The following is a 23,498-nucleotide window of genomic DNA, read 5'->3' on the forward strand; positions in this document are numbered from 1 at the left end:
TTTATTATTGGTGGCTCGGTGTTACTAAATACAAAAATTATTTTAATAGAAAGTCGCTAGTTTTATTAAGAACATAAAATATCTAGAATTACAATTAAGGTTTACAAACACAACAGAAAATGAAGTTATTGGAATACCATTGACAAGATGTAAACCATAGTCAAGCGGCGTGAGAAAACTATCCACGAATGTAAATTGTGCATCCAAATGAGTCTAAAGATCCAAAACAGGAAAGATCAATATGATAACAAATAAGAGCCATCTTGATTAGTCGTGGCAATGTCAAATTTAATCAGCATGATAACCAATAAGCGTCATCTTGAACGAAAACAACGACTAAACGGCCAAAAACATACAAAAAAGCAAGAAAAAAACGTCTTATAAAAGCAAAGTAAAACGTTTCATAAAAACTAAATTATTAAAAAAAATAGACGATACAAAGGAGAAATAAAAATATAGTATAAAAATAGATGAAAAATACTAACGACGACAGCCAACACCATTAAAGTTTAGTTTTATTTTATTTTAATATCATACTGTTAAAAACTTTAGTTTTAATATCATTTTAGTACCCAGATCAAAATTTAACGTTAAATTTTGAATTTTATTGTTGAAAGTTTATGTACTAAAATGGATAAAAACTGATAGTTTAGGTACTAAATGCATTAAGTTTTTGCGATGAGATACTAAAATGAAACAAAAACTAAAGTTTAGGTGTGGTTTTAAAAAACTTAAAAGTTTATGTATTAAAACATATCATAATTGATAATTTATATACTAAATACATAGTTCACCCTAAATTCTATTATAAAACACAAAATTGAATGACCTATGATATATTTTGCTCATACAAATATGAGTTTAATTTTTATCTTATATTACATCTTATAGATCCATTTGTCATGCGACTAAATAATAAAAAAATATGGGTAAGTATACAAATGGTTCATCGATTATAGGGTGTTCTCTGTTAAGTCCCCCAACTATAAAAAGCCCCAAATAGTCCCCTGACTATAGAATGTGCTTTGTTGAGTCCTCTCGACTATTAAAAGTTACAAAAAAGTCACTTGACTATTCAATATGTTCCACATTCATCCTTTTCCTCAAAAGATTGATGCAATCTGAATTGGATCTTAATATACTATATGAGATATTTTAAAATTTGATTCTAGAATCTCAAAAGACTATCATAACCCACACAACAGACTAACATCCAACTCAAAGTGGCATTAATTTTTTAACGAAAAATGTAATGAATAGTTGAGTGACCATTATGTCACTTTTAATAGTCGAGGGACTCAACAATGCAACATCCTATAGTAGGGGACATTTTGTAACTTTTAATAGTAAGGGGACTCAATAAAATAATATCCTATAATTAGGGGACTATTTGTATACTTTACCCTAAAAATATTAATCAAAACAAAGACGAGAATTATAATTAACTGCCAAAATTGATTAAACGATCAAGATGGATCTAAAATTTGGCAAAACTAAACCCTGACCCAATTGCAAGCCCAATGTTGGTACCCAAAGAACTGATTTCTAGGGTTTTCAAACTATATATACATATAAGCGATTTATCATAAGCATTTTCCATCGTCCACCTTCCCTGGTAAAACACTTAGCGGCGTCAATAAAAAAAAAAAACACTTAGCGTCGACTACTGGAGCTTCAGAAGATCAAAGCATTCAACCATGATAGATCGGTAGTTATCATTTGTCCCTTTATTCTTGAAAGCGCCAAAGGCCGAGCGCTTCCCCCGTGAAACAAGGGGTGGCGTGGTATTCCACGGGGAGAGGTTGTGGCGCACGTTAGTGCGATTGGCGCATATTAACACCGTTTCTTTATTTTTTTGACTCGGTGTGGGATACCATGGCCGCTTCGCTACTTTAGTTATAGTAGTCGGAGCGAGGTATTGCCCTACATTTCTTCTTCCTATGTTATCTTTTTACACGAAAATAATTTATTATTTTTTAAATATTTTATGTTGTTTGGACGTTATATTGTAAAATATTTTTTCTGTTTGACTAATTCTTTTGACAATAATTTTTGGAATTTGTGTTTGGTTAATTTTTGTGAAAATTATTTTTTGAATCTGTTTTTAATAATGTTTTAATTCTCAAATAATTGTCTAACGTTATACTTTTAAGTGTTCAAGTTGTTAATACTGTTAGTTTTTTTCGTTTATTGAATAGTGTTAATACTTTAATTTCAACACTTAAACTTATGTAGATTGTCATCTTTTACCGTCGAAGAAGTTCTACTCTGTCACCCCTCCCTTCGATCGTGATCTCACGCGCTTTTAACAGCGAATCGATGATAACTAAGATGACATATAATTAGGATGATGTCAAAGATTACGTTGGCGATACTATTGTGGCCACAGAGGATGTTGTTGACATATTAAGGTTAAGATTTAATATTTTGGATTGTTTTATAATGTAAGAAAAGTTAGGAATATTTTTATAAATATAATAATATTTTTAATATTTTTATAAAAAATAAATTTTAAAATTATCATGAGTTGACACGTGACATTTAATAAAGAAAACCAACGGCGTTAATGATCTGAATACCTAAAAATCGTAGATACTTATTTAACAAAAAAGAAAAAATAGTTTGATAATTTATTTGGGCATTAAGCCTTTAATAAATAAACATGCATAGAGTATACAAAATTGTAATTTTATATCTTATTTTTTTCTATATTTGAATTATCCTACGCAATAATAGAGGAAGATAAAAAATCGTTTTATTTGTATTGTTTTATTTAATGTTGGCCCAAAGAGTTACATATTACGTTTAATCTCTTGCCTAAACTTACACCGCCGAAATGAATGTGATTTAGCATGGTTTTCAGAATCAGATCGGTTAGCGAACCGGTCATGTTATTGGTTTACTAGTTTAATCGGTTGAATCGGTCTGATCGGTCGAAAGAACCGAATGACGTCATAATTATTTAAAATATTAAATAAAAATTCTAAAATTTTTTAATAAAAAATAATTTTTTATATCATAAGTCATATTCAAAGCAAATCATAACATATATAAGTTAAAAACCATAAAATCAAATGAAACAAAATGATTCAAATTAACTACAACATAATATTTAAGGTAAAAAATATTAAATATTAAATATAATTATATAACTATAATTAAAAAATAAATTTGGGGCTAAAAAATCATAATAAAATGATATTGTTTGGTTTAATTTAAAAAAAATAATCCCACATGTCTAAGAAACATAGAAGAGCATCCTAAAAGTCTAAAGAGTAAAAATATGATAACAAAACAATCTCACATGGCTAAGAAACATAGCAGAACATCACAACTAACTTATATAAATAATATAGGTAATTTGACATTCAAAATCATGGAGCCTTTTGGTGATCATTGAGTGAACTATTTTTTTACTTCAATCAAGCTCGAATTTTAGACTTCAATCGAGCTTCTAAATTTTTTTTGAGTTCAAGCCTTTTTGAGTTCAAGTTTCAATATTATATTTCGAGTTTAAGTTGAACTTGATAATTTTTAGCTCGTGAGTTTGAGTCGAGTTGAGTTTACTATTAAAGTTTTCAATTTTGAGTCGAGCTCAGCAATACTCGAGTTCGATTTGGCTTGTTTAACAAACGACGTCGTTTGGTTTATTTAAAAAAAAAAACAAAATTGACGGTTTTTTTGTTTTTTCCGGTTTTCAGCAGGTTTGGTTCGAACGATTCAGCGGTTCTGGCCGGTTCACTAGTAGCGATTCAACCGGTGTAGATTGAACCGGACTAGACAACGATTTCCGATTGAACCGGACTAGACAACGATTTCCGATTGAACCGACCGGTCTAGTCCGATTTTCAAAACACTGGATTTATGTCGATATACTAATATAAAGCAAGTTTTTTTTTTTTTTGTATGTGGTATATATATATTTTTTAAATGAACGTGAGAATCGTATTGCAAAAGTAAAATTGCTATCAATGTACAGCAACAGATGATTTCGGATTTGAGGGATTATGAGACTTTTTTTTAGATAAAACGAGAGAGTAGCCATAGTAGTCTGAGAGGGGACGAAATGAACCTTCGACTACAAGGAGTAGGCTCAACCGAAGAATCATTGGGGACGAAAACAGGGAAGCACAAATCTAAAATTACAAAATGTAAGAATCGTTTGATTACCTGAGGAGATAAACGACGATGGCTTGAGTAATCGTCGCCGGTGAGAAGAGTACTTGATAGGATGATTTGGATGGCTTGAGTAATCGTCGCCGGTGAGAAGAGTACTTGATAGGATGATTTGGATGTAAAGAGTTTTAAAGGAGTGATTTTCCTTTGAAGATGAATGTTGTTGGAAAATGACTTTTCCCTTTACAAACTATAAATTGTTTTACGGAAGAAAATGAGTGATTTTCCTTTGACCGGAAAATATTTTCCTTAAACCAAACACAGGAAAACAAATAAAACATTTTTCGTAAATTGTTTGAGAGCCTCCTAAAGGAACAAACGTACCCTTAATTGAAATAGTATGGTTCATTATTTGAGGAAAAAAAGCAATAATCTTCGTAAAAAGTCATTACTTCAATATTTATGAACCGCGCGTGAAAATTTTCTTTCTCAAAAAATATTTGGATAATAACTATTTTTATGAATAAAATACATTTTTAATTTTTTTTTGTATAATGCCAAAAATTAACTTCGAACACTTACTTAAACAATCATTTTAATATTGTTAGTATTTTAACTCTATTTTTTTATTACTAGTCAAAACAACATATATATATATTTGATAAAAAAATTTAATTGACTAACAATTCGTATATATTACTGATGTAGACATATAATATTTATCACATTACTCAAGATGCTGACGAAAAATATATCATATAATTAAAATTGATGATGTGATATATATCACATCAATCAATTTAATATATATGAAAGTATATGTTACTAAATACATTGACGGTTAGTCGATTAAGATTTAAGAGTTTCATTTATTAAGGGGGTGTTTGGATGGGGGAATGTGAGATTCACATAGGAATGAAATTCACAATCCCCCGTTTGGTTAACCCGAGAATCTCATTCTCGGTAATGTAAGATTACCAATAGTGGATTTTTTGGGGTATATTACCGGGAATGACATTACCTCCCTTTCCTTATGTATTGTTGGATTCCTGGCATTTTGGACTAAAATGCCCTTAATTTTTTTAAATATCTTTTTTCTGTCATTGAATAATAAAAATTCTACGAATGTTAAATTATAAATTTATCCTTAAACTATTTTAGATTTACAAAAAAAAGCTATAATTAAAATTTTATATGAAGTTCAGGGGTTAAAATAAAATTTTACCCTTTCATTAAACCTTTTTATATTTTCAATTTTGTAAAAATAAATTTTATGAATTTAAATTTTTTAAAAAAATATATAAATAATTTTCAACTTGTTAAAAAAATATATAATAAGGACAATTTGGTCAAATATACATTCTAATAAGTTTTTATTCTTTTAACCAAACACATAATCTTACGTTCCTGCTAAGCCAACCAAACACAAAATACAACATTCCCAGTAATCCTATTCTCTGGTAATCTTATATTCCAACTGGTAATCTTTTATTACGTGAACCAAACGCACCCTAAGGGTCATTTTAATTAGAATTTAAAATATTAAAATTTAAAGTAATAGAAAAATAAAAATTTAAATTGAATATTTAGACAATCGTTAAAAACAAAGTAACGTTCAAACAATCGTCCAAAATCAGAAGTAAACCCGAAGCGAACCGCCCAAAAGTCTGATTCTAGGGTTATCAGACTATATATAAGCAAATAATAAGTAATTATGCCGTCCCCTCTCCATAAAAAAATTTTAGCGGCTGCTGCTCGAGATTCAGTGAACACCAAAGCATTCAGCCATGGTAGTTAACATTTTTCTCGTTACTTCTCATTGTTTTTCTCTCACTTTATTGCTTTTCTTTTTGTCTTTCTGTCTTACTATGTAATGTTCATTTGAATGCAACTTTCACAGGCGGACGTGGAGACGGAGGTTGCGGCTGCCGGAGTCCCCAAGAAGAGAACATTCAAGAAGTTTAGCTTCCGAGGAGTTGATTTGGATGCTCTGCTTGACATGTCCACCGATGAGCTTGTCAAGCTCTTCCCTGCCCGTGCACGCAGAAGGTAAATAGCAACGATATCATTTTTCCCCTAATTTTTTTTGATAAAAAAGTATCGATCAGACTTCGTTTACTAATTGTTCTTATGATGTGATTTTTAGGTTCCAGAGGGGTCTCAAGAGAAAGCCAATGGCTTTGATCAAGAAGCTTCGCAAGGCGGTAAGCTGATCTTTAATTTTGCTCTTTTTTGTTGATTTTTACAATTTATATTTGTGGGATTTATAATTAGATTTAGGGTTGATATAGAGTTACTGGGCATTGTTTCATTTGATTTTTTTTAAACTTGTTTAAATGTAAAGCTCATGTATTTTATTCGGCATATAGCATTAGATTCTTATGGCTATTTGTTTAATTTCTTGAAAATTTTGTAACACATCTCACTGTGCTAAAGTTGATCTTTTACTTTTCTTCTTTCGATGTCAATCATATGCAGTTACCACTCATCTTGAAGCATATTGCATTTGCCATTTGCTTGATTGATCATGTTTCGAACCCCACTTGAATGCACATATTTGAAATTTTGAATATAGTCTTCAGTTGATTTTTTTTACTTCTTTCGATGATGTTGTCGGGAATCATATATCGTTACCACTCATCTTGAGGTATATTGCATTTTGTTGATTGATTATGTTTTGAATCCCACTTGAATGCACATATTTGAATATGGTATTGAAGTTGATTTTTTGTACTTTTCTTCTTTCGATGATGTTGTCGGGAATCATATATCCTTACCACTCATCTTGAGGTATATTGCATTTTGTTGATTGATTATGTTTTGAATCCCACTTGAATGCACATATTTGAATATAGTCTTGGAGTTGATTTTTTTTACTTTTCTTCTTTCGATGATGTTGTCGGGAATCATATATTGTTACCAGTGCCACTCATCTTGAGGTATATTGCATTTTGTTGATTGATTATGTTTCGAATCCCACTTGAATGCACATATTTGAATATAGTCTTGAAGTTGTTTTTTTACTTTTCTTCTTTCGATGATGTTGCTGGGAATCATATATCGTTACCACTCATCTTGAGGTATATTGCGTTTTGTTGATTGATTATGTTTCGAATCCCACTTGAGGAATATTGTCGGGAATCTCATATCGTCACTCTTGAGGCATATTGCATTTGTTTGATTTTGTTTCAAACCCCACTGGAATGCACATATTTGAATATAGTCTTGATTTGATCAAGTAAAAGGTTTTTGCTCATTCTATTGCAACTAACTCACTCTATTGCATATGTTGTAGCCATCTCATCTTCTCAATTGTTAGCAGTTTATCATTTCGTTTTCCAATCTCGAGTTCCATTTCATATATTTACGCTTACTTGCTTAAGCTTCGTGTTACTCATCCTAGGTTCTTGAATTGTCATTGTAGTTCTATGGCTTAAGCGAATATTATCTTTGATCAAACTGCATTAGTTGAACCAGTGTTTTGATTATTCTGTGGAAGTTGAATCTTACTTTGATACATCGATTTAGAAAAGGGAGGCACCGCCCGGTGAGAAACCAGAGCCAGTTAGAACCCACTTGCGTAATATGATCATCGTGCCCGAAATGATCGGAAGCATTATCGGTGTGTACAACGGCAAGACATTCAATCAAGTCGAGATCAAGCCTGAAATGATCAGCCATTACCTTGCCGAGTTTTCTATTTCGTACAAGCCGGTTAAGCACGGTAGACCCGGTATCGGTGCTACCCACTCTTCTAGGTTCATTCCTCTAAAATGAAGCCACATCTATGTGGTTTGGGTACCTTTTTATATTTTGTGGTGTATGAAGAGATATTCATGTTGATCAAGTTTTGATTGTTGCAACCTTAGGTATTTTAATTAATGACAATTTTATATTGTTTTGGATATTACTATTTAAAGGCAGACTTGATGACGCTGATGTCTTTGATTATTTTTAGGGCATTTAGTTAATAAACCATTAGTTTTGGTCCATTTTAGTACCTAAACTTTCAAAATCATACATAATCTTTAGTTTTCATTTCATTTTATTATCCATCGTCAAAAATTTAACGTGTTTAGTACTTAAATTATCAGTTTTGATATGTTTTAGTACTTAAACTTTCAATATTTTCAAAATTTAACATTAAATTTTAAATAGGGGTGTTAAAATGAAACAAAAAGTGAACTTTTAAGTATTATTTAAAAAAAATGATAGTTTAGGTATTATATTGTACCAAAACTGATTGTTTAGGCACTAAACGTGTAATTTATCTTTTTTTAAGGTGATACTGAGAAGAATTCAAGCCACCAATTAAAAATTAAATTGAACGTACCTAATTGTTTATCCCCAATTAAAAAAAAAGGAGAAAAGTCAAAACGTTTACACTAGAATTAACTTTCTTGTGATACAAATTGGCCCAATTAGTTTACATTTTTTGGTCAATTGACCTAATCTTGAATCATCTATGATTGTGGAGCCACGTGTGATTTTTGCATTAGAAAACTTCGATCAAAACTTGTGGTCGTGTATTAATATTGGGTCGGTCCAACGTCGCTGAAGTTTCCTCTCAGCTTCTTGCAATGTTTTAGTCACCGCCGCCTCTACCTTGGCAGCTCCCATCTACAATCAACAATTAGCACTACTACAATTCATATCATTTTGGTAAAACTACCGTACAGATCCATGATTACACCGCAGTTTGCATTTCGGTCCCTATACAAAAATGTTTGTAACATTAGGGAAAACGTCAACAATATGGTAATCTCCTTTAACATAAAAATTATTGATTTTATGAGCTGAATTTCATTAATTGACATGACCTCAGTTTAAAATATGATATGATATTATGTTTAGCAGATCAAAATTATTTTTTAATTAATCTGAATTTAATTCGATATCATATTATATGATCTTAAATTTAAAATGTTTTTATGTTTTAAACATGATGCATAGATTTAATTAAAAACTCGACTCCTACCATGTTTAATACAATTTTAAAATTTTTACATATTTTTTGTTAAAATAAAAAAAATGAGTAAAATACTAATTTATTTAATTTAACAACATGAAGTTAAATAAACGTTAATTCAATACCCTAATTTTAGTATCTTATAAACTAATTATATATTGGGTAAAGTACTCAAATGGTCCCCCGACTATAGGATAATGTTTATTGAATCTCTTGACTATTAAAAGTTACAAATGATCCCTCAACTATAGGAAGTTGCTTTGTTGAGTCCTTCGACTATTAAAATTTATAAAATGGTCACTCGACTATTAGTTATGTTTCAAACTCATCCTTTTCTGTTAAAAATTTAATGGTTGTCTCGTGTCTGAGTTGGATATTAATATGTTGACTGAGATATGATAGTAATTTGAGATTATGAGATCATATTTTATCTTATCTCAATCAATAAGTTAACGTACAATTCAAATTGTCATCATACTTTTAACGGAAAAGGATGATTTTGGAACATAATTAATAGTCGGGTGAATATTTTGTAACTTTTAATAGTGTAGGGACTCAACAAAACAACTTCCTATAGGCAGGGACCATTTTGTAACTTTTTTTAATAAAAAAATTGGATACTATTGAATCTGATCGTTCTGGGTTTTAAATTACCTGAGATTCAAACTCCATGACAGCAAGGAATTGTTGATGAGTGAACATTGAGTGAATCATTGTGGGTTTGGAATCCATGGCCTTCAAGCATTTGAGAGCTTCCAACATTGAATCAATCCCAGATGTCGGATCCTCTATCTTCACTTTTATCCTCTTTCCCTCATTATAGTTTGCTTGCAACTCAAGGTTTCTCCTCTCCAAATCTTTCTTCACCCATTCCAGCTCTTGAACACTCTTCATCGCCATTTGAACTATCGAGTTCTTATCATTCTTCCATGTCAAACATCAATATCCGGATGTTAAATGACTAAGTTAGAAAAGATTACCAAATACGAGGACTATAAGTTGTTTACCCATATTTATCAAAGGCATAATGCCGATATTAACCCTCGATGTTTACTAAAACGGTCACTTCAACTCTTATTCTTTTTCTTTGAGCATTTTAGCCTAACAATTGAATATTTGGTCAAAATAGACCATGGTGGATAGAAATCGTTAGTTGACTAATTGACAACGTATGTTATTGACGTGATGTTTTCACATGTGTTTAATTGTTGAAGTGTCACATGCACATCACATAAGGTGATAACTTCACATGTTACATGTCAACAATTAAGTATATATATGTGAAACTGTCACGTAAGCAACATGTGTTGACAATTAATCAACTAATGATTTTTCATCCAATAGTGGTTATTTTGACAAAAAGTTAAAGCGTTGGGTTGAAATTCTAAAAGGAAAAACATTTTAATAATGTTGAGGATTAATTTTAGCATTATGCCATATAAAACTATAGTAGAGGGACTAAATCCACCAGGAATGCAAAGTGTAGGGATCATTTTAGTAATCTAACCAAAGAATAAATAATAGGCAAAACCAAATACCTTGGTGCCATGAGGAAGCATGGAATGCAAGGCGTAGTAACTTCTCTTCTGCTTCTCTCTTCTCATTCTCTCATTCATCATATGAAGAAAACACCTCTCTTTCCCACCTTCCTTAGCATCCGCCGCCCCCGCCGACGGCCAACTCTTCTTCAAGAACCCAATCATCCTCTTGTTCAAATTCCCGGAATTTCCATCACCGTCGACGCAACCCAGAACGGCAGTCGAAAACGGAACGAAAGCACTCGGTGCAGTAGCAGCAGCAGTAGTAGCACTTGACGTCGTCGTTTCATACCAGAAGATTTCTCCTTGCAGCAGTTGCTTTATCAACTCACTGTCCATGGCGTTTTTTTTAAGTATACTGGTTTTCTTTTTCGAGCTCGGAGTTTGTATATTTATATATACAGGGTTTAGTCGATTCTTCTTCGCGGTTGGCATTTGGTACGTGCTTTTAAGACATATTGAAAACGTGGTCAAATTGGGTTTATACCATTAGATTTTTCTGTTGTTGTTGGAGAAAATTCAGAGCTTGTTTGTCTGGTCAAGGAAAAAAACACAGAGTTGTCAAAGGGTTTTGGTTGAGCGTGATGACCATGTTTTGTCGTATACGTACTCGAGATTTTATGTCAGAGAACAAATTTAAAATTTTAAAATTTTAGATATAAATTTAGATTTATAAAATTTTAAGTGACGAATTTTTTTTTAATAAAAAAATACACTTTTCTTTAAAACCATACGATAATTTTAAATTTTTAGAATACATAATTTCATCCGTACTTTGGTCCACCCTTATTTTGTCCCTTTGTTAAGCACACAAGACTTGGCTATTTGCATGGTGGGCGACCAGAAGAAAAAGTAATTGAAAAGTACTATATAATATACATGGTTATTTTAAATACAAAAGAAACACACGTAGAACTTTAAAATTTTATATTCGAATTTTATAAAAATATTTAATTTTAGATTTAATAACGTTTGTCTAATTATAATTTATGTGTTGTTGATAACATTTAGGAAACAACTGTAAAATGATAAGAAAAATTATATAAATAGAGATTTATATGAGAACTCTAAAATTGAAAAAAAAAAAGAAAATATTGACACTACAATTTTAAAAATAAATGGTGTTTATTATTGACACTATATTTCAACGAATCGCACGTAGAGACATTGATAAAACACATAGAGTTAATGGTGTTTCATAGCTAATCGATTGAGCTGCAGCTCACAGACCACCTAAAAAGGAATATTTATTATTTGATCCGTAGCCTGACATAAGAAGTCCAACATGAGCAATACTTGAAAATAAGGCGAGAGCAACCTATTCTTGAAATAAAATACTCGCACAAACTTCATTTTCAAAAAAATCAATACACCAAAGGCTACGTTTAGATTTATTGGATTTATTGCTAAAATATCGATATTAACCCTGAAACTCCCGATAATTGGCCAATGACCCTAGGAAATGAAATAATCAGTTACATTTTTTATATGATCTATTTCTAACCATACAATGACTATTATACCTATTGTGATTCCCAATACAATCGAGTCTCACGGAGGGCATTTCATAATTCGGAGGTCTCTTACGGGAGCTGCTCTCAACCTGGTGTTGGGGGTAACCTACTATCTTACCTCTCCCTTACCCCATATATATGGGAAAAAAAGGGACAGCCATTTTTTGATTCCCAATACAACATTAAAATAGAGGCCGAGCCTGACATCCATATGATCCCATATCTTTTGAGTAAAAATCCTTAAGTGACTAACAATTATCGTTAACTGATTAACAATTATCGCTTGAGTGACCACAATGTTCCGAACTACCAGTACGTTATAATACAAAAACGTAGATGATCAAAACTAAACTTCCTCAAAATAGGTGACCAAAACAGAACTGTATCAAAATAAAAGGGACCGTCCGTGATGTTTACCCTATTCAAAATGAATTGGACCGACTCAAATTCTGAGCTTAAATCGGTCGGGTTTCGGAAAATAAAAAACAAACGTATCAAGCAAGTCGGCTAAGACCGGTCGCGGAGCTACGGTTCGGTGAAGATGAACACTGAAAGTTGATTTTTTTTCGATTATTTATTTATTTATTTAAATTTTTTTCGTGTTTATCTTAAAATCTAAATTCATTTCATTAATTACTTGTTGTTTAACTGATAGCGTTTAGCCTTAATTTTGGAGGTTACTTGACTTAGATTCAAAACTATCATTAGGTTTTTTATTATTCGATTAAAACATCAAAAGTTATTTAGGGTTAATATTTAGAGCCTTAATTCTGGGTTTGGGTTCTTTAAATAATTTACAATTGACCTAGATGAAGCCTTTATTTTTGTATTAATTTCTTGTAATTTTTTAATTAATTTAACTAATCGAATAAAATATTAAGATCTTTTTAGGATTAGTTTTATTAAGTACTTTAATCCATAATTTGACACTTTAGTTAGATGAAGCCTTAATTAACCCATTAGCATAATTAGGTCAATAATTGATTGTTTGATTGCATGATTTGGTTTCAAAAAAAAAATAAAGACAATGTTGATTTATTTGAGTTCTAATAATGGATCATCCGCTTGTGCTCAGAGTGACCATTAATATCTCTCGTAATAAACTGATATCCTTTTAAAACTCTTTAATTATGATTTTAAAATTAAGGTAATATTTATGTAATAGGGTTAAATGGTAAACCTCCACTCATGCTTCGGGTCAACTCCTAATTACATAAATACCTTTTTCAAATCTGCATACATAACGGGTCAAAAATTAAATAAAATCTCTTACTCTTAATTTTTAATTTTAGAACCATGAGTAATCGACTCCTGAACTTATTTTCTAATTTTGACAGACCATTTAAAAATAATTGTTCAGTAAAAAGGTTGTTATGACAGTATATCTTTCGAATTAGGCGGAACGAAAATTTAACCCGACTTATTACCATCTCTAAATATATCATTAGTCTTACTATTATTTATTCGATTTCAGTTCATACACTACAAATTTTCTAATGTAAGTCCTAACTTAAATAAATAATAATAATAATAATAATAATAATAATAATACAATTAAATTATGTATAGAATTAGAAATGTTAATTTAGAGTATAAGGATTAAACTTAAAACGTTTGTATAATATAAGGACTAATTGAATTTTTAGCATTGAAAACAAGGAAGAATTAGCTGAAGAAGATAAACGAACATATTAGGGGCTTGGGTATTTCAGAAGCTAAATTTGACCTTAAATTCTCTGGAATCAAACAATAATTTTACTGCAAAATCCCTCTATTATCGTCTCTTCAATTTCTAAATTTCTGGGTTTTTTTTCCTTCTCGTCTTCTTCTTTTTAGGTGTTATTTTTGCCCGGGAAATGTCTTCTTTATTCTCTAGCTTTAAGGGCACAGCCCAATCCCTGACTTCAATCCGCCGTCCGTGGCGGGATTTCTTCGACATCACTGCCGTCGACATCCCGACGTCCTCCTCCGACTCCACCACCCGAATCGCCCAAAACATAACCCATTTCCGCCTCAACTACACAATAGTCCTCCTCGTAATCCTCTGCTTATCCCTGATCTACCACCCTCTAGCCTTCGTCACTTTCCTCGTCATCCTCCTCGCTTGGTTCTTCCTCTACCTCGCCCGCGATCGCGATGAGCCCATTGTGATCTTCGGCTCCCTGATCGACGACCGCCTCGTCCTCGCCGCGCTTGTCGGGTTGACACTGGCCGGACTGGTCTTCACCGGCGTTTGGCGTAATGTTCTGGTGGCGGTTGTCGTCGGAGTTTGTTTCGTGATCTTGCATGCGGTGTTGAGGAGTACGGACGATTTGGTAATGGATGATTTGGAGTCGCCCTATGGACACGTGCTCGCTGATGGGGATGAGGAGCTCGATAGTCCTAGAGGGGATTATTCTGGTATTTGATCATTTGGGTCTTCTCTTTAGATTGAACATAGTCATTTGCAGAATTGTTTAACGTAGTCTCATTGTTGACCATGAAAAATCATCAGAAATTATCAGTTTTTTTTTTCATTTTCCCACTACAATCTCTTGCATGTTTTCAATATTCTTGAACTGTTACGTTCTAAAATTACTTTGAATGGAAGTTGCTACTGTTGTTTTAGTTGAATCTGGAAAGCCTTATTGTGAAAATTTTAGTACAAGGATCGACATTAATAGCAAAATCAATGCAGTGATAGTAACAAATTAATAGTGTTAGGGTCACTATTTTGCAGTCTTTGTTGATATGCTACCACAATGAATGTCCGGTGCTCGATCACAATTTAAATCCCTATAGCTAATAAGGGTGCTATGAAGCTTTGCCGAAAGTAGAGAATCGAGTGCAAACCACAAAATGAGGATGTTATTGCATTTGTAAAATTGTGAAAGGTGAATCTGTCAAGCATCGTTATTGTTTTGAAATGTTGATTTCGCAAGGCTGGTCTGATTTGTTTAGATGGGTGTTGTAGAGCTGGAGAGTGGAAAGATCTGGACGAGTATGTAGATTGGCTGTTCCACCATGTTAATGGGTTTGCCGTTTGGTTTAGCATACTGGTTTTTGTGCCTCTTGGTTTGCCTTTGTTCATTGGATAATGGGTGAATTGAGAATCTTGGAATGCCGTTATTACTACAATCGCAAGCATTCGAGTTGTGCAAATGAAGCATGTTTTGAACTTGAGAGATTGTAACAATGTTGATTTCGCAAGCCTTGCCTGATTTGTTTAGATGGATGTTGTAGAAATGGAGAGTTGAAATACCGGGACGCTGTTGCACCATTTTCATGGGGCCTGATACTAAGAGAATGGTGTTTGTGCCTCCCGGTTTGCATTTGTTCATTGGATAATGGGTGTAGTGAGAAACTTAGAATGCCATTACCGTTACGATTGCAACCATTCGAGTTGTGCAAATGAAGCATGTTTCGAACTCGAGAGATTTTCCTCAACATTGTCAAGTTTCATAGTCAATGGAACAAGACGCCCATCGTTGGAAATGATCGGGAACTGGTTTGGAAAGATTTTGCAGTAATCCTCATGGATGCAGTTACAGCAGCTCTTGGTGAGCAACCTGCATCATGAGCTTGAGGCTTCTCCTATTACTCAAATCTCGGTGCGAGTTTGGGACATGAGTATGTTGAATAATTTTTCATATTTGAAGTAATTTTAGAGGATCAAATCCCTCGTATAAGTTTTGATTGCTAGTTTACAAAGTACAGAAATCCAAGGCATAAAGAACAAGTAAAATTAGAGTTGTAGCAGAAATGACACATATGTATGGATCTAAAGCGAATGTGTTTGGAAATCACACTAAACAAATATATGTAACCCTAAAGAGATGTGTACAAAATCTCATTTAGTTAGCCCTGCACTGCAAGGGCTTGCAAGTGTTCTATGAAAACTTGTAAGCTCAAATCATCTGTAAATAAAATGTCTGAACCATCCGAATAAGTCGAATCTGGAGTAACCGATGGGTTTAACTTTGCTAGAAGAAACCTTGCTTGACTGCTATGCTGGTCACATTTAACAAGCTTTGGAGGTGGAACTCGTTCGGCCACCAATTGACCTGCATCGAGCTCCGAGGCCTCGAACAACTTTCTCAGGTTCCCGTGGTTCGGGTCTTTATCGTAACCGAGCTTTCTCCATTGAGCAATCTTGGATCCATAATGAATAACCACACAAAAGTACGAGTCGAAGAGTAAAATAACATCCGGGGATAACGAGCGAATATCTAAGAGAACCGGAACTGGAGGTCCATCAAAGGAATATTGTAGAAGTGTGGGTTGGATCATGACAATAGAATCTGTAACTCCTTCCCGATTCAGCATCAGTCGAAAGAATGCACTCTCGTCGGGAGTGCTGTTAAAGACATCAAGAAATTGGGACCTCCTTAAATAGAATATGAATTGGGGATAAAGCGAGAAGTTTGATGCAAGACGAAAAGACGAAGGATCTTCTTGTATATAGTCTCCGAACTTGGAAGCAAACCATATAAGTGTATCATCCATCCATCTGATAACATCTCCAGCAAGACATGTCTCTGCTTGATGGATGGCAAGTCTGGCCATAACTGCAGCTGCTGCTTCCTGATCAAAGCCAGCACGAATTTCCGGTGACTGCTTCGCAACCCATCTCCTTGCAACGGTTGTCACCCGTTTCCGAATTCCCATGTTCCCATCTCTATAGCGTGTTATGAACTGTATCAAAAAGGCAGCCCCAGGTTGAGGTTTATGCTCATAGCTTACTTGGAAGAAGAAAGCAATACATGTTTTACTAGTAAGTCTCCCCAACTTCCACATATAAGTACCACCATCCCCGATTGCATTCTCGCACACCAAAGTATTCAACTTCCGAAGAGAAACACAAGGTCCAAGGGCTCCGCAGATTTTTAAGTCTTTAGTAGTCACTATCTCGATGGTTGCATCGAAATACATCTTCAAATTCCCCTCTTCATTGTGACTAAATATATGACGCATGCATTTTCTGAATTGATCGGATTCAAAAGACTCCCCTAGAATCATGAATCCCCCCGAACTCTCAATAGGGACCTTAAGCTCCGCTGCTCCAACTTGATCCAAAGAACAAGCGAACAAATCAAGAATAATAGATGAATCACATAGCCTCTGCGATAATCTCTTATAAAAGTCGCAAGACTTCTGGTAGTACGGTGCCTGACCGTTTACGAGATCCTTATGATTCCTAATTGCAATAGCAAGATCCGATTCTACAACAATCCCAGGGCCACGAGTAGCAGGTCCAGCTGTGAAGACCATGATTCTGGACCCCGTGTTAACCAAGCATCCTTCCAAAAGTCCGAGTGCAGTAGCTATTGCCGCTCCAGTAGATCTTTGAGGCCGATGACCTGGTGTCACCTGCACAGAGGAACGGATTTCCTCTATTGCAGACGTTATACTGAATTCACATTCCGATATTGGCAGCAGAAAACTCTGCTTTTGGATAGCAGGACACTTTCCAAGTTGCTGCATATTCGTACCACCGATTCCGAGAAACTTTTGTACCTGAACCCATCATATGAACAAAATTAATCATGCATTCCGAAAAAAGCAGTGCCGGAATCCTTAGCTCCACTCTTAAACAATCACCATTCTCTTCTTTTCAATTTAGCCCCCAAATAACCATATGAGAAACTAAAAAATTCCCGTCTTTCAGGTTTATCTGGAAAGAAAATCTTGCCCAAAACAAAAACAATAACTTTATAAGCAACCAAACAGTTCTCCCCACAAACAAGAACTTTATAATTCTTGATCACATTGCATGATTGAATACCATAAAAAAACAAATTGAAACTAATAATTCAACATATATAAAAATAGGGTCTTGATATTTTTTTTTAGCTCATTACCTGCTGGGAAGAAAGCTCGCGGTCACCATGAAACACGACAACCCTCAAACACTCCGAAAACCCGAGGTCATACACATTCACCATCGCATCAAATGTAACCAAGCCAACCAACGCATTCTCGGGCAACTGTTCCACCACGCGCCGCAGCTCACTCTTAACGGCTCTCAACTCCTCTTCCTCCATACAACCATCAACCACGAACACAAACGCCGGCCCTCTTCCCCCCACCTCTCCGGACATCGAAGACGTCATCGATGACAACGACGACGACGACAACAACGACCTCATAGGCTTGGGAGCGGAATGAACGGTCTTTGCGTACTCAACGGAGCTGTAATTGGGGAAGAGCTCGGCCGGGAGGTTGGATTCTTCTAGGGAAGAAGAGTAGGTTCGAGGGAAACGGTTTTTGGAGAAACAGAAGGAGCAAAACCAGATACGGTGAGCGTAATCGACGCGCGCGTAGGGGTTCAAAACGGCGCCGCATTTGGAACAAACGAGAGGCTCGTAAGGGAGGATCGGGAGCTCCGAGAACTCCGTCAACGGCGTGCACATGACGGAGAGTGGGATCGTCAACGAAGCGGCGTCGGGCTTCGATGTGGGCCATGAGTGCCACGGCCATCGCAGGCCCTCGATTGCTTCTAGTTCGTTGAAATCCATTTGAGAGAAGGAAAAAAAAGTTCACTTTTTGATTTTTCAGCTTGGTGGAAAGAGACGGGGTTTACTTGGATGAAGAGAAAGTGAGGGAAAATGGGGAGGAAAGTGAAAAAACCCGGGTCCGATGCAGAGTTTCGGTAACTTGATCGGAAGTTAATGATGGCGGCCGGCCGATTATGTATTTTTCATTATTCATATTTTTTATGGGTTTTGGCTTTGGACTTAAGCAACCTACATACCCAAACCCTTTTTTAATTATTTTTTTATTATTATACTCTCCCTCCCCTAACTTCTATTTCCTATTTTTTAATAAAAAAATATTTTCTATTTTTTTAATTATCAATTTTTAATCTATTAATCGATTAATTCAGATTAAATTTTACAAAAACCCATTATGAGGATGATATTTCTAACTCGATTTCCTACATTTACAAACGAAAGATTTTAATCTCTAATATTGCTTTAGAAGTTTAATGTATGATCTCATTAAATCAATTTATTATTAGTTAAAAATTAATTTAATTAATAAAAGGGTAAAGTACGTAAAATGGTTCCTCGATTATAGGGTATTACATTATTAAGTTCTTCGACTATTAAAAATTACAAAATGATTTAACTATATAGTGTTACTTTATTGAGTCTTTAGACTATCAAAAGTTACAAAAGGGTCACCCAATTATTTATTATGTTTAAAACTCGTTCTTGTCCGTTAAAAATTTGACAGTATTCTGAAGTGAACGTTAACTTGCTAATTGTGATATGATAAAATTTGATCCCAAAATCGCAGACGAATATCATAACTCAGTCATCATGTTAACGTTAAGCTTAGAATTGTCAATTTTTAACAGAAAGGGACGGTTTGAATAATAATGAATAGTTAGTGACCATTTTGTAACTTTTAATAGTCGAGAGACTTAATAAAGCAACATTCTATAGTTAGAGGATCATTTTGTAACTTTTAATAGTCGAAAGACTTAATAAAATAATATCATATAGTCAAGGGACCATATATGTACTTTACCCCTTACTAAAACTATTTGCTAATTAATAATTAATTTTTTAAAACATATATTTTCTTTATAAAATGTTTTCATTTACCTAATTTGAGCTCCAATTTTGGGCTTAAGTTGTTGGGCCGTTTGGTTGAAGTATACAACATTTTGGGTTTTTTGGCCTAATATGACAAACAATTTAATTAATTAGCCTAATATGTCATATAGAAGCTTATTTAGGGACATACGATATTTTTCTACAGTGACTTGAAACTCGTCAAGTCAAAGTAACAAGTTTTAATAAAATATATTTTTATTCAAACCTTTTATCCCTATGTGATAAAATTTAATAAAAAATATATTTTATTGAAATTCATCACTCTGACGTGACGAATTTAAATAAAAAATATTTTTTATTAAAACTCGTCACATCAAAGTGACTAATTCCATTAACACCATGAAAATAATATAGATTCTAAAATAAACTTTTACTTACCATATTTTCCCAAATAACTTACTCATTTACCCTATTGGGGAAAACCCCAAACATTTTAATATATTCTTATGTTTGATTTTATTTATTTATTTTATTAAGCTAAGGTGATTATAAAATAGTATATGTTCTAAATACTCTCAACCATTTGACAATGAACGCTTAGTCACCCTGCTGCTCGAACCCGTGGTCTTTAGGAACAATAAGAATTCATTTAACCACTAAAGTAAGTTGGTTCGTACGATTTTATTTATTCTTTTTAATTATTATCTTCTAACATAACATCATTATATATATATAAAAAATAAATGTTAGTGATCCCATAAAAGAATCACTCAATATATAAATCATTATATAAACTAATGTCAATAAATGAATGCCCCAACACCTTTCACATGGTCCTGTTCCCCAATCCATCATGTTGATCCTCAAAATCCCAATAAAAAATTTCAATTCAAATATTAACATTATATTTAATACAAAAACCCCATATTAAACACAATAATTAGATCAATAAAATCAACAACATAAATATATGGGATCATACATGATATGAAGAATCTTTCTGATTTGGGAAGATAGAAAAAACAAGTACCATTAGCATTAAAACTGAGTGGGGGAAGAACAAAACACATGAACAACAAGCTATTACAACCATGACAATAGCAAAAAAAAAAAAAAAATCCCCCCATCATCACTTCTTTAATCATATCTATATATACCAAATATATATATATATATAATAGAAATGCTTAAACATAATCCCAGGATCTTGTTTCCAGCAGGCAGCAAATGCATGTTGATTTTAGGCTCTGCTCTTGCATTTCTCCATTGCTCTCGGTGCTGCAAAAAGTATATAATATTTTACGTGATTATTCATTTTTATTTGAATACATATGATGGTAGAAGTTTGAATTTATACCGAGACCGATCGCTTCTAATCCTTTCATTATGCGTAAGCGTTTGCATGAATCGACGAACATCCTGTCGAGTAAATGTTGGAAGTGAGTGTGTATAGGTTTTGGGGACGAGTTCAAGTTTTTGTGGATGAAATTTAACTTACTGCCATGGGACATCACCCACGAGCATCCAGTCACCATCTTTATCTTCATAGCTTGGGACGTAATCAGAACTGTTGAGAAGATCCATCAGCTTGCTCTCGTTCATGAAGTCTATCATTCCTTGAGATCCATAGTTACCTTGAAAAAACAAATAAAATATCAACTTGACCCTCGACATGTTCTTGTACGTTTAAGTATTTTTTTTGTATTTTTTATTGATAATTTGTGTACGCTTACTCATAGTGAAAGAACTGAACATCTTGGCCAAGGCATCAGACAGCTCTTGGTAGCTCTTGTACATCTTCAAATCTACCTTGCGAAGATATGGGGCACCATCCATGCTCACCTTCACAAACGCTACGCTGCTAGCTTTCTCACTTTCCTCGCCGGTGCTCTTGTTAGCCATAAAGTTCTTCCGGTAAGATCGAACCGGTGGCCAACCCACCATCTGTGCCCTGAAAAGTCACAAGGACCTCAGTCGAGTTCAATTAGAATTTGAGTCGATATATAATAGTTTCTTCCAACCAAAAGGATCGAACTCAAGACCTTATTCAAGGGACAGACACAAAATATAACCCTAATTGATACATGAAGAAACAAAAGCTATGGTGGTGGTGTTATTATGACTTACTTGGCCGGTGGTTTAGCGGGATCTTTGGCTGAAACTGGTTTCTCTTCGGAACCATTGTCAAGGTTCTTGTTAAGATCCATGTCGGTTTCCTTAGCCCGAAGGTTAAGCTTCAAGTCGACAGTGTCCGAGAAGCCTCGTTTACCGGTCGTTCTCGGAGAACTGTCGACTTCGTTTCCACCACCGCCACCGGGCAATCCGAGGCACAGCTCAGTTCCAAGCATGTTAGCCATTGAAACCCAAAAAATAAAAAACTCTCTTTAACCCTTCTATTTTCTCTATCTCCTTTGATAATATATCTTCAGTTTCAAATTCTCCTTCTTCGACCAAATTGGAGAGGAAATTGATGAGAGATGGAGAAGAAGACAGTGAGGAGAGCAAAACCCTCAATAATATAAACCGTGGGGGGCTAAGATTGTATGGCTGCATGTGTATGACACTTGGATCAAGGTTCATGATTCTATGGCCTCTCGACACGTGGAGGGAGATGGGACGTTGGATCCAACGATTGGTGAACGTTATTAGGTCCTTGGGTGAACTCGTCTCTCTCCTCTCTTCTCATTGGTCAACTATGTATCACATGCAAATGTATAATACATAATAATTGGTATATCCAAATTATTATGTTGATACATCAATAATTTATGTCAAGTAAATTTTAAGACATGTTTTTTTAACATTTATGAAATGTTTTGTATCATTCATGCATGATCAAAAATAACTTTAATCATTTGACATTGAAAGCTCACTTCTCTAGTATTTCTGGTACTCAAACCCGAGACCTCAAGGAATAATAACAATTCATTTACAACTAAGGTCGTTCGGTTCGTGTATATATTCGTAGTATGAAATTAAAGAAAAGTATACAAATTATTATATAGTTAAGATACTTCTAAGAACCTTCCATTCATGCATATTCTCACATGAACCAATAATTCAACCCAGGCAATGCGATTAAACAAATGTATTTACAAGAATATATATATTTATGTATCATATAAAGCGGAAGTATGTCCACAAATACAAATAAATATGACCAAAAAAGCATTTATTGTCCCTAAAAATCATTTTAAAAATATTTATTGTCTCAATTCTTAAAGGATTGAAAATCAAATAGACACGTTTCTTTAAATAATAAAATAGACAGATAAATAAATAAAATATTCTATGATGATGAGCTGCATTTGCAAGACAACTTAATTGAACCGACACCTGCCCACCCCCTATGATTAATGCCACATACATTGCTTTAAACAATTAAATCCTCAAATATTTTTTTCCCTAGAACGCCACTTTCGACCGGAAATTTCAGGTAATGTTCATAAAAGTTTACAATAAATCATATAAAAATATATTTTAATATCCAGGGACAGAGCCAAGATTTTAGTTTTAGGAGGCAAAATATAAATAATAATAGAAAATGAAGGAGTAAAATCAAAATAAATCAAAATTTAAAGGCCTAAATATATAATTATCCTTGTATTTTTTTAATGGTCAACCCTCTCAAGGGCTTACATGACTTCGTCCATGTTAACATCCAAATTTAATTTTAATATTTAGTTGAATTCATCAAATGATTATGAGGTGATTTGGAGGGCATGGTGGTGAGTTAGGGACAGGTCACACCCTAGGAGAAGGAAGCATCTCTAACCCAAGCTGTGCCCTTGCCTTGTCTCCATCTCCATCCCCATTC

At 33.8% G+C, this 23,498-nt stretch overlaps 5 protein-coding genes across 9 annotated transcripts; 2 read left to right on the top strand and 3 right to left on the bottom strand.

Moving 5' to 3' along the window:
- The first annotated feature begins 1,653 nt into the window (after nt 1-1,653).
- LOC120134953 (40S ribosomal protein S15-4-like) lies at nt 1,654-19,447 on the top strand. Of its 4 annotated transcripts, none has more exons than XM_039151328.1 (4): nt 1,654-1,700; nt 6,017-6,165; nt 6,263-6,320; nt 7,645-8,023. In XM_039151328.1, exons 1-4 carry the CDS (start codon nt 1,698-1,700, stop codon nt 7,891-7,893), a joined length of 459 nt encoding a protein of 152 aa, XP_039007259.1. In that variant the 5' UTR covers nt 1,654-1,697; the 3' UTR covers nt 7,894-8,023. The 4 variants fall into 4 exon arrangements, with proteins under 4 accessions (XP_039007259.1, XP_039007260.1, XP_039007258.1 ...); XM_039151329.1 differs by lacking the exon at nt 1,654-1,700 and adding an exon at nt 5,834-5,906; XM_039151327.1 differs by lacking the exon at nt 1,654-1,700 and adding an exon at nt 19,437-19,447 and having other exon boundaries at nt 6,002-6,165; nt 7,645-7,905.
- On the bottom strand, nt 8,626-10,990 carry LOC120134905 (transcription factor bHLH92-like). The gene is made up of 3 exons (XM_039151278.1): nt 10,624-10,990; nt 9,740-10,009; nt 8,626-8,736 (listed from the first exon to the last, which is right to left on the bottom strand). The coding sequence occupies exons 1-3, from the start codon at nt 10,960-10,962 to the stop codon at nt 8,626-8,628; spliced, it is 720 nt and encodes a 239-aa protein (XP_039007209.1). The 5' UTR covers nt 10,963-10,990.
- LOC120134952 (PRA1 family protein D-like) lies at nt 13,874-14,751 on the top strand. Its single transcript, XM_039151325.1, has one exon. It carries the CDS (start codon nt 13,994-13,996, stop codon nt 14,543-14,545), a length of 552 nt encoding a protein of 183 aa, XP_039007256.1. The 5' UTR covers nt 13,874-13,993; the 3' UTR covers nt 14,546-14,751.
- On the bottom strand, nt 15,801-18,866 carry LOC120134951 (protein transport protein SEC23-like). 2 transcript variants are annotated; one of them, XM_039151324.1, is made up of 3 exons: nt 17,978-18,866; nt 16,623-17,633; nt 15,801-16,589 (listed from the first exon to the last, which is right to left on the bottom strand). In XM_039151324.1, the coding sequence occupies exons 1-3, from the start codon at nt 18,632-18,634 to the stop codon at nt 15,975-15,977; spliced, it is 2,283 nt and encodes a 760-aa protein (XP_039007255.1). In that variant the 5' UTR covers nt 18,635-18,866; the 3' UTR covers nt 15,801-15,974. The 2 variants fall into 2 exon arrangements, with proteins under 2 accessions (XP_039007255.1, XP_039007254.1); XM_039151323.1 differs by having other exon boundaries at nt 15,801-17,633.
- Nucleotides 19,448-20,682: 1,235 nt separating the features above from the next.
- On the bottom strand, nt 20,683-22,168 carry LOC120134879 (auxin-responsive protein IAA14-like). The gene is made up of 5 exons (XM_039151259.1): nt 21,809-22,168; nt 21,415-21,632; nt 21,180-21,315; nt 21,039-21,100; nt 20,683-20,959 (listed from the first exon to the last, which is right to left on the bottom strand). The coding sequence occupies exons 1-5, from the start codon at nt 22,036-22,038 to the stop codon at nt 20,922-20,924; spliced, it is 684 nt and encodes a 227-aa protein (XP_039007190.1). The 5' UTR covers nt 22,039-22,168; the 3' UTR covers nt 20,683-20,921.
- Nucleotides 22,169-23,498: the final 1,330 nt, after the last annotated feature.

This window comes from Hibiscus syriacus, unplaced genomic scaffold (genome assembly GCF_006381635.1).
Source record: "Hibiscus syriacus cultivar Baekdansim isolate YM2019G1 unplaced genomic scaffold, ASM638163v2 tig00110600_pilon, whole genome shotgun sequence".
NCBI classification, from domain to species: Eukaryota; Viridiplantae; Streptophyta; class Magnoliopsida; order Malvales; family Malvaceae; genus Hibiscus; species Hibiscus syriacus.

Excerpts from the sequence above, each read along its gene's own strand:
- LOC120134953 (XM_039151327.1), top strand. The coding sequence starts at position 6,002 with ATGCAACTTTCACAGGCGGACGTGGAGACGGAGGTTGCGGCTGCCGGA. Across the intron at positions 6,166-6,262 it reads CCTGCCCGTGCACGCAGAAG|GTTCCAGAGGGGTCTCAAGA; the intron begins GTAAATAGCAAC and ends TGTGATTTTTAG. Across the intron at positions 6,321-7,644 it reads TCAAGAAGCTTCGCAAGGCG|AAAAGGGAGGCACCGCCCGG; the intron begins GTAAGCTGATCT and ends ACATCGATTTAG.
- LOC120134905 (XM_039151278.1), bottom strand. The coding sequence starts at position 10,962 with ATGGACAGTGAGTTGATAAAGCAACTGCTGCAAGGAGAAATCTTCTGG. Across the intron at positions 10,010-10,623 it reads TGCTTCCTCATGGCACCAAG|AATGATAAGAACTCGATAGT; the intron begins GTATTTGGTTTT and ends TTGACATGGAAG. Across the intron at positions 8,737-9,739 it reads TCATGGAGTTTGAATCTCAG|ATGGGAGCTGCCAAGGTAGA; the intron begins GTAATTTAAAAC and ends TGTTGATTGTAG.
- LOC120134952 (XM_039151325.1), top strand. The coding sequence starts at position 13,994 with ATGTCTTCTTTATTCTCTAGCTTTAAGGGCACAGCCCAATCCCTGACT.
- LOC120134951 (XM_039151323.1), bottom strand. The coding sequence starts at position 18,634 with ATGGATTTCAACGAACTAGAAGCAATCGAGGGCCTGCGATGGCCGTGG. Across the intron at positions 17,634-17,977 it reads GCGAGCTTTCTTCCCAGCAG|GTACAAAAGTTTCTCGGAAT; the intron begins GTAATGAGCTAA and ends TGATGGGTTCAG.
- LOC120134879 (XM_039151259.1), bottom strand. The coding sequence starts at position 22,038 with ATGGCTAACATGCTTGGAACTGAGCTGTGCCTCGGATTGCCCGGTGGC. Across the intron at positions 21,316-21,414 it reads GTTCAGTTCTTTCACTATGA|GTAACTATGGATCTCAAGGA; the intron begins GTAAGCGTACAC and ends TGTTTTTTCAAG. Across the intron at positions 21,101-21,179 it reads GTGGGTGATGTCCCATGGCA|GATGTTCGTCGATTCATGCA; the intron begins GTAAGTTAAATT and ends TTTACTCGACAG.